General features: G+C 33.6%; 1 protein-coding gene across 5 annotated transcripts in view; it reads right to left on the reverse strand.

Annotated features, from left to right (window-relative positions):
- Positions 1–13807, reverse strand: part of LOC123675036 (acidic mammalian chitinase-like) — a 32956-nt gene extending 19149 nt beyond the window's left edge. Inside the window, exons 1-3 of one of the 5 annotated variants that reach the window (XM_045610269.1) lie at positions 13591–13805; positions 13437–13502; positions 3145–3534 (exon numbers count right to left, since the gene is read on the reverse strand). In XM_045610269.1, the coding sequence (XP_045466225.1) occupies positions 3145–3530 (386 nt within the window). In that variant the 5' untranslated portion in view covers positions 3531–3534; positions 13437–13502; positions 13591–13805. Of the gene's footprint in view, positions 1–3144; positions 3535–9699; positions 9835–12102; positions 12353–13436; positions 13503–13590 lie in introns of those variants that run through there. The other 4 variants (XM_045610268.1, XM_045610271.1, XM_045610267.1 and 1 more) reach the window with 4 other exon arrangements.
- Between the last annotated feature and the right edge of the window lie 2030 nt (positions 13808–15837).

The following is a 15837-nucleotide window of genomic DNA, read 5'->3' on the forward strand; positions in this document are numbered from 1 at the left end:
GGAATAGATTTCTTAACAATACTCATGGGAATTCCATCATATCCAGTCGAGCTTTTGTTCTTCATTAATTTTGCTGCTGCAACCACCTCAGATTCCCCAATATCAAAAATATAAAAGGAATTCGGAAGACGTGCAGAATTATGCCTGTATCCAACTCTGGTTGACGAATTATTACACGTTGAAGGAGCCATATTGACGAAGAAGTTATAAAAATCATTTACCATTTTGTGCAAATTTTCCTGGTTGATGTTATCAAGACTAGATTTAAGACTTCTCTTAGTGAGTTTATTTACTACCTGCCATGTTGCCTTTGATTGATTCTGTGCATTTCTTATGATTTCGCTGTAATTCTTTTTTTTTTCAATGTTACAATGTAGGAGTCATATATTTTTTATCTTATAAACATTTTTGAATTCTTGTCTTACTTGAGAGACAGTGTAGAGTTTATTTAAAATGTTTTTCATTTCTCTAATTTGAGCAACGTTTCTGAATGAGTATCCGGAATATCTCTTAACTACATATTTTAAGGGGGAACTATCCTCGAAGATCTTCCCAAAACAGTCTGAGAAGTAATTCCACATTCCATTATTCTTTTCCTATCGAAACTGTTAATTTTGTCCAATTTTGCTTGTGATAAATTCAGCAGAAAATCATTTATAAACTTCTCATCAATATCTCATACCCAGTTTTTTTGAATCTTTGTATTTTCAATTATAGTTTGAAAAGTGAATAATATTGCCTTATGATCAGATATGTGATTTTCAATCGTACAAGGGGTGCCATCAATATTCGCCAGAAAATTAAGTATCTGAGGCAGACCTCAGTCTCCTCCAATCAATAATTCACAATTTTCCTTGATACATATCTCTAATATCGCTTTAAGCCTTTCAAAAAAAAATATCTACATTACTATGTGGTGGTGTATTAGGCCTATAAATGCAAACACCAAAATATTCGAATTTTTGAGATTTACCTGACCAGCAGAGCACTCCACAACACGAGGCACACTCAAAGAATTTAAATCATCCCTTCTGCTATACAAGTTCTTCTTTGCTTTTCCAGTGTTCAGTAACCATCAAAACATCCAGCTCATGTTCACATGCAAAAAGTTCAGGGGAATTCAGATAGTTTCCAATTGACTGTACGTTCTGGTGAGCAACGGAAAGGGATTTATATTTACTATTTTGCCATGTTAGTTTGTCCGTTTCATTCTTCCCGCCCGGTGAAAAAAATTTCGGAAATTAAATTCTCTCAACGTGACACCCTCCGGCCAGCATTCAGGACTCAATAGTTTCCTAAATAATTGATCAGAGGGAGCACCTACGCTGAAGGATGAATTAGTGCCCTTTGTTGGCAGTTTTTTCATTTCAAAGTCATCAACGCCAGTTGAATTCTTCAGGAAATCCTTCATGTCTTTCTCAGTTACATCATTTCCACTTATTCTTCCCGCATACAACCATTTTCTCCTTGGAGCACCCTTTATCTTGTTGTTCAGATCGACTGCTTTAGATCCAGTGCACAATACAGAATTATTATGTTTCATATTTTTTTCTTCATTACCGTTCTCCATGCATATTGAGTGTTGATTTCTGAATTTTCAAAATTTACAGTATTCCCCATATTTTGATTATCAGCATCAAGATTTATAATCTCATTCATTTTCCTCCTCTGAATGTATTCAAGTTCTACCAGTGATCTAGATTTCTTATTCTCATGATCATCGGTTGCACCATCCTGTGATTTCAATGCGTGGTGTTATCCATTTTTGATTCGGGTGCTTGTAAACATCTGTTTGTTTGTGTTTACTTTTATTGGGAATTCCCGTTTTTTCATTGTCAACTCTTATCGATGACATCGGAAAGTTATCTGCTCCACATGTTTTCGAAGTGGTTATCTTCTGGGTCTTCGCATTAACCTCACCTAATCTTTCTAATAGAAGTTTATTATTTAATGAAGAACTTTATTTGGAAGGCGATGTATACATTTCAACATAATATGGTAAATCCGAAACTAGTAGTACGATTGTAATATTCCTCATAGGAAGAACAAAGTTATTGATGCTTTTTCAGTAAGGGAGCCAAAAAATTATTTGCTCCAGGCGCAAAAATTACTCGCGCTGGCCCTGGTAAGGATGAACAATACTTGGAGGAGAACAACAAACAAACGCAGTCAACAACAGGAACCAGCCGTGTTTTCCATTGGCAGACCAAATGGGTTTTCGCCGTTTTCGGGCAACAACCAACTTCAACACGTAGATAGCTAGAGCTACCTGACATCCGAGTCCAGGAAAAAAAATGAGTAAAAGATGCCACGCAGGTAGCTATAGCTGTCTACGTGTTGAACTTGGTTGTTGTCTGGAACCACGAAATTTTCCAAGAAACTTGAAATTAGGGATTCACGGCTTGGCTTGGTTTTCATGTTACTTGGCTTGAGCTTGACTTGATTTCAAGTCAAGTAGTTTTTCAATCTCAAGTCAAGTCAATTATCCACTTATCATGTACCTGAATCATATCAAGCTACTTGATTTTGAGCAGTTTTATTGTGTAATATCACATCAATGAAAACATTATGTAATGAGAAGAAACCTTCAAAAAAACACTTTTATTTATTGAACTTATTGTATAAAAGAACCATAAATATCAACTTTTTGAAATAGAAACATAAATTAAATCATAACAAAATAAAAAATAATTAAAAAAATAAAGTTTCTTTATTGAGAAACCTCCAGGATCTAAGACACATGAGGTATTTTATTTATTTGTCGCCTAACCTTTTGCGGCTTTTCGTAACTTGTAGCTCTGGAAAATTGTCTTTCAACAGGAGCTGAAGATGCTTGTGAATTGTGAGCACAAAAGAGGTCGATTATTAAATGTGTGTTATGAAGATACCTGTTGATATGAGAATATGTCTCACTACTTTTAATTAATTTTTACGTCTAATAAGACGTATAAATTAATTAAAAGTAGTGAGACATATTCTCATATCAACAGCTATCTTCATAACACACATTTATTATATTGATACTACACATTATTTTAGAAATTGAAGTTCATCATTATCACATTTTACTATTCTAAATGAATTTCCATCAAGTGAAGGCCTGATTAATCAAATAAGTATAATTATTTGTCAAGAACTACTTACTTAGCTCTATTTTCGGAAGTCTGGACCATTTCTGGAAATCCGAAGGTTCCTCCCCCACCTCCAACAGATAACATTATCTTCAAATTAGCGTTTGTTTTCTTCAAAATAACAACTTCTTTCATTATTTTCTCTTGTTCTTTGGAAATAACAATTACACTGTCGTTCACGGTCAAAAAACCAACAAGTATATGGGTGCATAGTGATGTGTTGATATTTACTGGTTGCAAGGAGTAGTAGGAACTTGGGAAGCTGTAGTAACAAACTACTCTCTTCGAATCATGATAGTTGGCTTTGTTTAAAACCGAAGATGAGGGCAGTATAAAATATATTAGGATGAATGCCAAATCCAAAAAAAAAGTATTCTTAAAATTGAATATTGGTATCATATTCCTGAAACACAAATAATAAAGAAAATTGAAAAAATTTAAGGTTATTTTGTAGGTATTATTTGGTAATATTTACCGGAGAACATTGAATGTTTGCTCATTATTAGTAGCAATCAATACTATTCAAACTAGTTTTGAATTCATATTAGAATTAAGAAAATACTGGCCAATAGCTATGGCGTAATCTCATCTTTCGCTCAAGGGAATACCTATCGAATACTTAATGATATAATCCACCGATGACAATTTCGTGGTCAAATTCAAACATCCTTTGGAGATGGTTGCAACCCCATCAGGAATTTGAATAGGGAAAGTGGGTAGTTTTGTAGCACAAATGTATGCATGGATTCAAAGTGCAGTTTGTGTTTTATTAAGTGAATATTCACAAAGTTACATGTTTTTTTTTATGAGAATATGTTACTAATAAAACTAAATGAAACAGAGATGTTCTAATTGATCGTATAATTTCTATTCGAAGGAAAATATTTCTAACGAACAGTATTAGTGAGAATTCACCACCAACTAGAACCCCCTAGGTGTCCTCTATTCACTATTCAAGTTTTTCCAAGTTTACCAATAAAACAGCCTGTATATATACAGATGTTTTCTTGTTGATAGTATTTTCATTTTTATTAATTTTATGGTTCAAGTCTAAGAAAACGTTAAAATACTCCAAAAGGGAAAAAAATACCAAAAAAGATTGATTCGAGGGATTATTCAAACTAATAAGAATGAAAATACTATCAACAAGAAATCCGTTACACAAAAACTGAACAATATTTATCACAAAAAAAAAGAAATATGATTTTTACGAATTTCCCAATTATCACCAAAGTTATTTCATATCATTCACTCAATTTTGGTGAGCAAAATCCTCATCTTTGTGACTGGTTGATCTGTCTGTACAATTTTCAAAGATTTTGATACAATATCAAATAATATGTGAGTATACTTCTGAGAGCCGTCGAAGCCAAAATGACGCCCTAGGTAGGGACCCAATTTACCACCCTAACAGAAGTAGGTAAACTAAAAAATCATTATCGAGAGATGAAAAAATTTGAGGCATCTCTTTGAAAAATTTTGATAATAACATAGGAGCAATTTATCAACAGAAAATCAATCAATTTTGAACCTGTACAAAACAATCGAATCCATTTTGGGAATGGTAAGAAAAAATGAACCTTTGTCCTTTTTTTCATATTACTCGCATTATCTGATCCATGTGTTTTTACACTTTTAAGCGATAGCGTAATTTTTTCTAGTTTGCTGGCCATAACTTTCTTAAGAACTCCTCTGGCCGTCTTTCCTAAAATACGAATCCTAAATAATACTCTTTGATTCAAATAAGAAAGTTACTTCGTAGGTATTCCCAGCGTCAAAAAATGCTTACAAAATAAAGAAATATGAAGCGTACTTTCATTAACTTAATTCGATGTTCGTAAAATCCAAAGTTACAGATTTTGAAGCATTAAGATTATGATAACAATCAATTCGCTTATACATTAAACGATTAAAAAATGTTAAAATTGATTGTGGTAGAAAATGAAAACACTCCTTATTTTTCTTCAGAATTATAGGATGAAAATTATGAAATAGAATAGTTTCTCCGATATCTTGCATTCTTCTGAGAAATCAACATTCTGATTCGAAAATTGAAATTAAAAAATTTTCCTGAAACATCAAGGAGACACCCCAAAAACGGAATAGAGGTCAGCAAATTTTATCAAAGAAAACATCGACAAATAATAAATACAAATGACTGACACTTGCTAATGAATGAAGAAAAAAGGAAACATCAACCAGATGAGTAATATCTTTTAATATTCATATATACTTGGAAATCGTACTTTTTTTTTTTCCTTCAAACATCGACAAGCTTGAAGAATTTCAGCTTCAGTAACTAGTAAAAAAGTATAATGAGAGCGGATTACGCGTCATCTAAAATCAAGGTCGTAGCCAGGGGGGGGGGGAACTGGGGGAACGGTCCCCCCGCCAAATGGCCCGGGCACCTCTTAAATTTTGCCGGCCCTCCTAGAATATGACATACTAAGGCTCAAATACTTACAAGATCAGCAAAAATTCTAACTTCAATACAATTTGTGAAAACCCATATTAATGAACGGCAAAAATTGACGTCCCAAAATGGCGGAAGTGTCTGGGTTCCACATTTTCAGTATTTTGATAATCTAAAATTTCTTCCCCAAAAGTGGGGCCTGGATCCGCGCCTGGTCCGATGGGGTCCAGACTGTGGTCCAGACCCCCGAAATTTTTCAGAAAAAGAAGATTCTAATTTCACCTGAAAAACTCCGAAATTGTACAAACATCTGTTATTTTATTGCATATTCAGAGGTATTTGTCATTTCACACGTTCATTCGATATACATTTCCTAAGCATCTTTTGTAGTTCTCCAGTTATTTTCCATTTCTCGAAAAAAATAACTGACGAGCGGAGAGATCCTTTTCCTCCCATAAAGGCCTCAAAACATATTTGAGAAAATCCACAGGTCAGGAGAGACTGAATGGAATAAACTGAGTTCCACAGGGAAATGAATATTGAGGTCATTGATTTATTTGAATTTAGAAGGCTCGATATCATTTTGTGATATGGATGAAACTATAAATATTTCATCTATATTTTTTATGAATTTATTTTATTTTGTAACTCCTTTTTATCAAGTAATCGAATTCTATTACAAGCAATGTCAAATATTATCCTATTAATGAATCGGCAAAATTGAAACTTAGTTCATACAATCATACAGATTATTATGGTTTACATTAACAAAGTCAATCATGTGATATTTTCTAGTGGAACGATTCTGATATATACCTAAATGATATTATTCAAGGGCGGATATCATTTTTTTTGGTGGGAGGGGTAATAATGATTGAGTGGCAATGAATCAGGTACACAACATTTGATCACCTCAGATAAACTTTGGAATGAAAATGTTTTCAAAACTAAAATACAAAAAAAAAACAAAATATGACAAAAAAAATAATATATGAAATACAAATGAATGAAATTCTCTCCTACAATCAGATAGCAAACAACATATAATGGCAAAAATAATAATTGTATCCCGTCATCCCGGAGACAAAAAAAGAGGAATAATAGGGACTAATAAAATTTAACGATATGACAAAATATCTATATATGCAACAGTTCTATTATTTTTTTCAAAATGATTATTGTTGCTTATGCATAGTGCCAAATCACATAATCTCTCCTGAGTCATATTTGACCGAAGTCACCAGGGCCGTCGCTAGGAGGTAGGCAGGGTAGGCGGTCACCTAGTGTGGCAAAATTCAAGGGCGGCATTTCAAGCTAGGTTACAAAAATCACAAACTACCGAATGAAATTCAATTCGGTCAGCAACAACAGGAAGGAATACCGACAAATTTAATTAACATCAAAAACCATCAAAGGTGCCGCATTATGAATTGTACTCATAAATATCCAGATGTGGCGTGATCCCCTCATAGTGCTGTTTACGAGTTAATGACGCTAAAAAAAACACATGCACTAATCAGGCTTGTCGGCGTTCGCTTTAAGTTGGCTAATTTTATTGCCACTTGGGGTTCTGGATTATTTTCTTTTCATTTCCCTAATCGGAATATTGATTTCACAGAATGGAATGCAAAATATAAGAAAACGATTGCATTTCATCACTTCCAACTGATCCTTCCTAAGAAATATAAGAATTATTTCATACCACATTCAATTATTTTAAAATATTCATAATTTTTTACATCAAATTGATTAATGTTGGGCGTGGGCGCATTCGAATTAAATGATGGTTCATCCGCATCATCCGAATGTTTTATTCGATAATCTTTAAAAAAAAAAATTTCCAATTTTCAAAAATCGAAACTGAGCTAGAAACCTGAAACTGCAGGGCGCACTCTAGAGGGGAGGCAAATAATGAAGGGCGGCATTAACTACTTTTTCTGGGAAATTTGGATTACTGGAAGATCGAATTAAATATTTTTTTTTTATTCAAAGGAATTTCACTAATGATTTTTTTATCAAATATACTAATCTTATCTCCATCTTAGCATCGTGAATATCTCCATCTTTGCATCGTGAATATCTGTAGCATCTTAGCATCTATTCGAATTTAAAATAATGGTTCATTCGCATAATCCGGTTGTTTAATTTAATCAAATCAAAAAAAAAGAAATGTTCGAGCGTTATATATGTAGTCAAAATTCAGCAGAAGGATTTGAAACATGAATTCTATTCATATATTTTATCATTTATTCATTAGAATTCAGTTGAGCACGTTAATGGTTTTACATTCCACTTATCCTAAATCATCTATAGGATTAAAATTTAAATCCATAAAAATAATTACACTCAAAATACATTTTTTGGTTCCTAAAATACTTTTTATAAAAAAGTGTGGTGTTTTTCACACTTCCACACTGAATCTTTGAAAACAAATTCACCTAACCAAGATATTATTATATCATCAAAATGTCTGATATCAGCGATATTCAGGGTGATTCACCGCGATGGCCTATTAGGAGTTTATGGAAAACTGATGACAATTATTGGGGTTTGAGACAATAATCTTTCCCCCTAAAATATTTTCAGATCTCTACATCTACAACCAAACGGTTATACCGGAAACAGACCCCTACTTCTTTTATTCAAATGGCACACCCAGTATATTTTTGCATCATTAGATAGCTATTTTGATGACAAAGTTCATAAGTTAATGGGATTCTTATGGAAGAAATGGTGGCGACGGGGATTCACATTTTTTGAATATCTGCAGAAAAAATTCCTTTCGAAATAACCTTTTTTATTTAGGAATCTTCAAATACGTAGTATAATTAAACTGTTTGCAGTTTGGATCAAAAATTTACAGGGTGTTTATAAGAAGATCATGAACTTGGACAACTCAAATTCATCGAAACTCAAGATTCCGCTAAGTCGAGAATCCCTAAAAATGATTCACAATGAATAGCAGATTAACAATTTTTTTTTTTAACTCCAAATATTAATTCTCTAGCACAGTTTCCACACCAAAAATCAGCAGATAACAGAAGATGCGATACGTATTTTACGAAAAGGATGTAGGTATGATCATTACAGCAATATTTAAATGGTTCCATTAAAAATACCATTAATGCCACATCGTTCGTTTTCGTAACTTGGCCCTTCCAATTTACGGTCATACTCATAGTACTCGTGACTATAAACACAACTATTTTTATCATTCATTCCATAGCTGATTAGTTAATAAATTCTTGATTGGAATTCAAATTTCCTATTTCGTTTTGAACAGAAGTGGACATATAGAGATTCTACACATTTCTGAAATACCAGAAACGCTTTTGCAGTTTTATTGTTTTGATATATGTAGCTATCTTATTTCGGAGACGTTTTTTCTCTCACTAGTCTCTAAGTTGCAGTGCAGCATATTTAGATATATCTGCCTATATACACATATGTGGCAGAAATGTCACTTGAATAAACGAACGCTCAAAAGCTTTCGAATTTATTTATTCATTAATTTTTCACTGAATATAATATTCTATAAGATAGTAGAAAATCATAAACCATAATGAAAAATTTGCCTTATTTTTTACCAATTTCCATGTATATTGCTCTCACAGTTTTCGATCTGGTTTTTTTATTCCGTTTTCGGATTTTAAACATTTTAAAACGTTGAATACAAAAATTTCAAGGAATTAACTCGGACAATTTCAAAGGATTATTATTGGGAAAATTGATCCGCCCACTTGCAGACTCTTTTTTTAAATTTAAAAGTGCTATTTGCATAGAAATTTATTAAAATAAAATTGTTTTCTACACCGTATTAATTCTACCAGCTGTAAAAATTGAGCAATGAATTTTAAAGGCAGAAAATGAAAAAATCGAATTTCAAAAAACCTTCACCCAAAAACTCAAACAATTGACATTTCAGCTGGATTCATTAGTTTGAGTTAAAATACCTTCTTAAGGACAAGAGCTTTCTGGTCTTTTTCAAGACATTGAATCATGCTCCGCTCGTAGAACCGCCAGTGGTTTAGGCTCTCATTCTCTGAATTCAACAAACTAGCTACACCACTGGTCATGAGTACGGTTAGTGAGAGTAATATAGTGTATTATTCAATAACTACTATTAAATAATGTATTATCTCGAACTTTCATTACCTTCAAAAAGTTATTTGGGTATCCAGAATTAAATTATAGAATTGAACACTTTATGACGAACATTCATGTATTGATTTTCAAGACTGGACTCCAGCCAAATATAACTACTTCACTTCACGATGACACGATACAAATAGGTATAGTCTGAATCAATTAAAATTTGTACGGGTGTAGCCACTTTAGTCCCAAATTCCGCTAAGATCACAAAGAATATAATATCGACAGATTTTAGCGGGGATAAACTAAGGTTTATCCCCGCATTTGATTTTTTTTTGTGGCAAGGTGTTTTGACAACATTAATTGTAGTACGGCATTCCTCAACAAATGTTTTAGAGATTAATTTATCAGTATGTTCAGTATCAAGAACGGAGAGCATATATTACTGATCGAAGACAATATATCTTCAGAGAATATATGTCTGGTGAGAGTATCACTCAGTGGCGGATCAACTGGTACGCTTAGTATACGCTGAAGCGTGGGGCCCTAAGATCCACAGGGACCCCGATCGAATCAACTTTTTTTCAGATTGAAAATTGGTCCTGCAAATGAAAAATATTGAAATAAAGAAGAATAACGTGTAAATTTCCCCAATCACACGCAACAAGACCCAGAGCAAAAATTCAGTTGCCAGTAAAAAAATCAAATTAAATCAAAATGGTTCCGCTTCTGCATGTTGTCTCCGATTTTTATCTTTCTACAATAAATAATGAATACAGAGGCAATAAAGTTGTGGGTATTCCTTTGAAATCTAGGAACATACCACCGTCGATATTGTGTGGAGGAAGGGATGCGAAGTGAGACACTTGTTTGGCATTTCCTAGTTCTAAATATTTATCATATCTATTTCAACGTATAATGCCCTATAAATGAGCAATTTATTTTCAACTTTGTACTTCAAATGCGAGTGATATCATTTTTTTCTGAACTATAAGAGGTGAGCTTTTTTGTTTCAGTTGTCAAATTTAGTTATTGAAACATCGAATTTTAGTTTCTGTATTTTCCGGACGTTACAGACTACTCCAAACAGTTAGAAATTTTTCCACAATCAAAGTTCTTCCTCGATAACTCTTGAAGTATTCATATTAGAACACCTAGCCAATATTCAGTGGCGGTTCTACTATACCGCAGGGCCAGATGTCATGGGGGCCCGGAGGGCCCACGCGGAAGTGGTAACAATATGTTTGAAATTGTTATTATATTCTGATACCGCGAATAAATTATCACAATATATTCTCCAGTCTTACGACTCTTACTTTGATGTGCTGCAAATGTTCTACCCTCTGTGTGCAGTACCTGCACGTTATTATTTGTCGCAAGCCATCCTACTCCAGCCCCTAGCCGACTTCGTTCCAAATTGAAGCTTTCAGCTCATCACTAAGGATTTTCGAACTTGAAATTCATTAATAGTATATTCTAAAGCAAGTTGCAGATGGGCTTCTATTCCAACACGAATGGAAAATTCGAACGCATGAGTGTTGGAATTGCCTTCTGCAACGAGTATTAGACGATATTTTCTCTATTTCAGTCAAGTTTCATGAAATATTGCCGAAATTCAATGGAAAATTGAGATTATATATCCTAGTGACATTTATTTTGTATCTTGACAGTTGGTGTGACTGTCACGAAGATTGACAGATTATGGAATTTGAATTTGAATCGTTCGTATCGAATTTTAAAATGATTTATAATTACGCATTAAATTCGTGAATTATGTCTGACGAAATCGATTTAACACAACCAGAATTAAGAGAAATTGCGAATAATGTTGCAAATCATTTCACAATACCCAAATTATACATTATGTTGACAATTATTGACGTTTGTTTGAATTTGATAGGATTGGAAGCCTGAAAGGCAGTAGAGACAACCACAAAACGAAAAATATAACTGAAAATGATGCTGTAATGAGTTCATTACAGTAGTGATTTTAGAACTCTAATGAACTCATTACGATACTGAAATAAAGGAAATTTATTTACGGAATAAAATGTCACAAGGGAGAATAAGTGAACTTGCAATATTATCCATAGAAGCAGAAGAAGCAGCTGCACGGGAAAAATCCATTTTTATAAACGGATTTGCAGATAGGAAGACAAGAAGAAGAGATTTTCACTGAGTTTATATTATATACATGTTTTGGTTATATTTAATGATCATTTCCAAGGGATTTTGATACTATTAATATCAATTTTTTGATCATATGTTATGTACTTTTTTAGTGATCTCAATTTGTTCCTTGGTTTTTTTATATTTTATATTATTTCAAAGAATTATACGTTTGTTTTGAGATTTAAATGTAATTTCTCCCAGTTTTCTGAGAAGTTGTTATTTATTCACAGTGTTCGTAGGTGATTATAGCATAGAAGCAGAACGCATATACACAACAAAATTAATAAAATTCACCTGAAAACTAGGGGCCTTGGTACAATTCTCGCGGGGGGGGCCATAAAACCTAGACACGCCAATGCCAATATTTTTTCTGCTACCCAAACAACCAGTGACGATAAAGTGCTGGACTACCTAAACGCTCCATGTCAGCTTTCACCACCACTGGAAACTCTTACTCCTTTTGAAATCAGTTAATAAATAAATATTCTGTAAACTCATAAGGCACCAGGATATGATTTGATAACGGCTGAAATATTGAAACATCTACCAAATAAACCTTTGATACTACCAACGACTATATGTTACGGTTATGTTACTTCCCCATTCGATGGAAACACGCTCACGTCATTATGACTCAAAAACCTGGAAAGGATGTTACCTGGAAAGGATGTAAGGTAACATCATATATACCAATATGCCTTTTACCTACTCTATCGAAATCATTTGAGAGACTCTTACTAAATAAAATAGAAAGAGAGTGCATTCAGAATAGCCTGATTCCCGATCATCAGTATGGATTCAGACAGAGGCACTTCACAATCCAGCAATGCCATAGAGTAGTGAACAAAATAAGAAAAAGCCTAAAAAAGAAATTTGTTCATCTGTCTTCCAAGATATTGAACGAGCATTTGATAGAGTATGGCATATCGGTCTTTTATACAAAATCAAGAAGCATATGACGGACCCGTTGTATCTACTTTTACTCAAGTGATAGGTATTTTCAAGTGAAGGTAGAAGATGCATATTCAGATTATTACAATATTCAAGCCGGAGTAGTGTATTGAGCCCCATTTTGTACCTATTCACAGTAAATATACCACAAACCATCAACACTTTAATAGCAACCTTCGCAGATGATACAGCTAAAATGACATCAGATGTCGAACAGCATCTAATAAACTCCAATTACTCCTGAAGTGGTTTATGAAATGGAAGATCAAAGTCAACAATAGTAGGTCTGCACACATTACTTTCACACTAAGAAAGAACACTCGCCCCCAAGTATCACAACCATATTCCTAGCACCCGAAAATCAATATCTAGGGCTTCATGTGGACTTGGATTGGAGGGCACATATCAAGACCAAAAAAACTCAATTGAACATGAAAGTGGACGAATGTACTGGCCGTTGAATATAAAATCCACCTCGTGTATGTCCTTTTTTGAAAAAAAAATGAGATGATCAATGCAAAGAGTAAATATTGTTGGAGTGAATGGTTGGATTATATGATTATTAACATAATTTATATTTGTTACTGTGCTTGCAGAGTTGCAGAGACATTTTTATCAAACATAACAAATTCCAGGATTCAAACCTATTACTGTCGTTCTACGATGTTTAAACTTACTTGATCAAAGAAGCCACCGATTTGAGATTTATTTCTCTCGTCTAACTCAGTCGATCTCCAATTCACCTTTGGTTCATTGGTTGTTTATGAAAATTATTGCATTAGTCAGAAATACATTCGATTAATTCAATATCTGATGATTGTAACATTTTACCTGATTTCACTTTTTTGCACTATGAAGTTATTATTCATGCAATTTTTAATAAATATATATATCACTGGTACAACTGAAAATCAATATAAGACTCTGTCGAAATTTCTAATCTGCATCTGAGCAGAGATTGTCAACTGGCCTATTAAAATATGTTTATCTATTCAAAATATATCAGAATATGTTTACTCTCCCAACGAAAAACTGAGAGAAATTAATAAAGCAATATTCATCATGAATTGAATAAAGAAATCTACTAAATTTGATTAGATAAGCATTAATATTTAATCATTTTTATCGTCCTATCTCTTAAAGTGCAAGGCATTCCTCTTCACTATGTTTACGTACTTCTTTCTGTTTGGCTAATCAGTATAATAGACATAGTTGATTCTGTAGGGACCATTTATAATTAAGTGCTCCAAAAGAGTTATCAGAATATAAAGCAATTATTATTTATTCGCCAATATAATATGATAAAATATAAATGAAAATAAAATATGCGAAAACGGGAAACGGTAAATGTTCACACGATTTTTTCAATTTCTGGAGTTGAATATGAAATACAAGTTTTTGAAGTCTTTTCATTGTAAAAAAACGATATCAAAGAATTCTAATACCTCAAGCATAGATAGACTAAACTCAGTGAGTCATCAGAACCAAATATTTAGAGATTCACGGCTTGATTCGATTCTCAAGCTACTTGACTTGTTCTAGTTCTAGTCAAGTAGTAGTTTTTCAATGTCAAGTCAAGTATTTATTTATCAAGTACTAGAATTATTTCAAGTTACTTAATTTTCAGCAGTTTCATTGTTTAGTGTCACATCAATAGAAAAATGATGAAATGAGAAGGAACCTTGCAGAAAGTACTTTTATTTATTAAACTCGTTGTATAAAGAACCGAAAATACAAATATTAAAAAATGAAAACACAGAACTTAAATCACTATAAATAATAATATATATTGAAATAATTATATAATTAAATAATGATCGACTTGAAGTGGTCTGGGTTGGCAGCATCCGGATAGGTTAACAAAGAATACTGCTCAGTGTCAATAAGGAGAAACAGTTCCCAAAATTGCCGCCTTTTACATCCACAGCATGGTGTTTTCTGGCAGACCAAGTTCCTTCACGTGTTGTGTTGCTTTTTTGTGTACCAGGCCGTTTACACTAGGTATGCTTAAGGGTATTATTGTCACCTTCTTCAATTGCCACATTACCTTCATCTTGCGTGCCAATATCTGGTAGATGTTTATCGCTGTACGTTTTACCCAGATTGTGGTCTTGTGGCACCGCAAAATCTATAATAAGTGCTGATTTTTCCGCCTTGTTCCAAACAACCATGTCCGAACGATTGCGCGCAATCGCTTTATCGGTGAGCACCATGACGTTCCACTATATTTTTGCGTCATCATTTTCTAGGATTGACTGAAATGAGTATTTATGATGGGCGGTAAAATCTTTGATTAGATTTTCATTTATACTCATTAATTGATGGACAGCCTTACCCATATTGTTATGCCTTTCTGAGTATTTTGTCTGAGCTATTGCGCCGCATCCTGCCGTTAAGTGTTGTTATGTTTCCTGTGCTGTGTTAGTGGGCTATCACGCCAAAGTAGCATTAGACGTGCAATTTGCTGCCAGGGAGCAGGAAGCGTGCTACTTATTTTAAAAGCCATATAAATATATGCAAGGTTTTACACCGGCGTGACGCCGCAAAAATGCGACGTGGCATCATGCGACGTGCGATTTGAATATAAAACGGGTCTTACACATCCTGCAATTGGTGTTTTCAACCTGTTGCTTTAAAATGTGCTTAGTGTACATTCTGGTGTTGACAACCTGATCCTGAATTGCCCTCAGAGGTAAGGTAAACATTAGAGCTCTTCAAGTCTACTTCAGATTGTTGGAGGCTGGCGTAAAATCTTACAAGTAAAGCTTTGTTTCTCCACGTAAATTTAATCTGTTTTAACGTATTTTTTGTTCCAGGTACTTCTGTATTCACCAAGTCAAGGTGTGTATAATATCTATCCCAGACAGTTATGGTCATAATTCTTCCTGAATTGCTGCATGATTCAAGAAACGGTTACTGAAAAGACATTCATAGAGGATATAAACTGAAATTTTATAAAAGTTATGTTGCAAGTGAACCTAGCGTAGGGCAGAAGTGGGCATGCAGTCTGGGGCAGATGTGAACATGTCCACATGTGCCCCGGGCTGTTCAACTCATAGTAAAATAAAATAGAACAAA

The sequence above is a fragment of the Harmonia axyridis genome, chromosome 3, assembly GCF_914767665.1.
Source record: "Harmonia axyridis chromosome 3, icHarAxyr1.1, whole genome shotgun sequence".
In the NCBI taxonomy this organism is placed as follows: domain Eukaryota; kingdom Metazoa; phylum Arthropoda; class Insecta; order Coleoptera; family Coccinellidae; genus Harmonia; species Harmonia axyridis.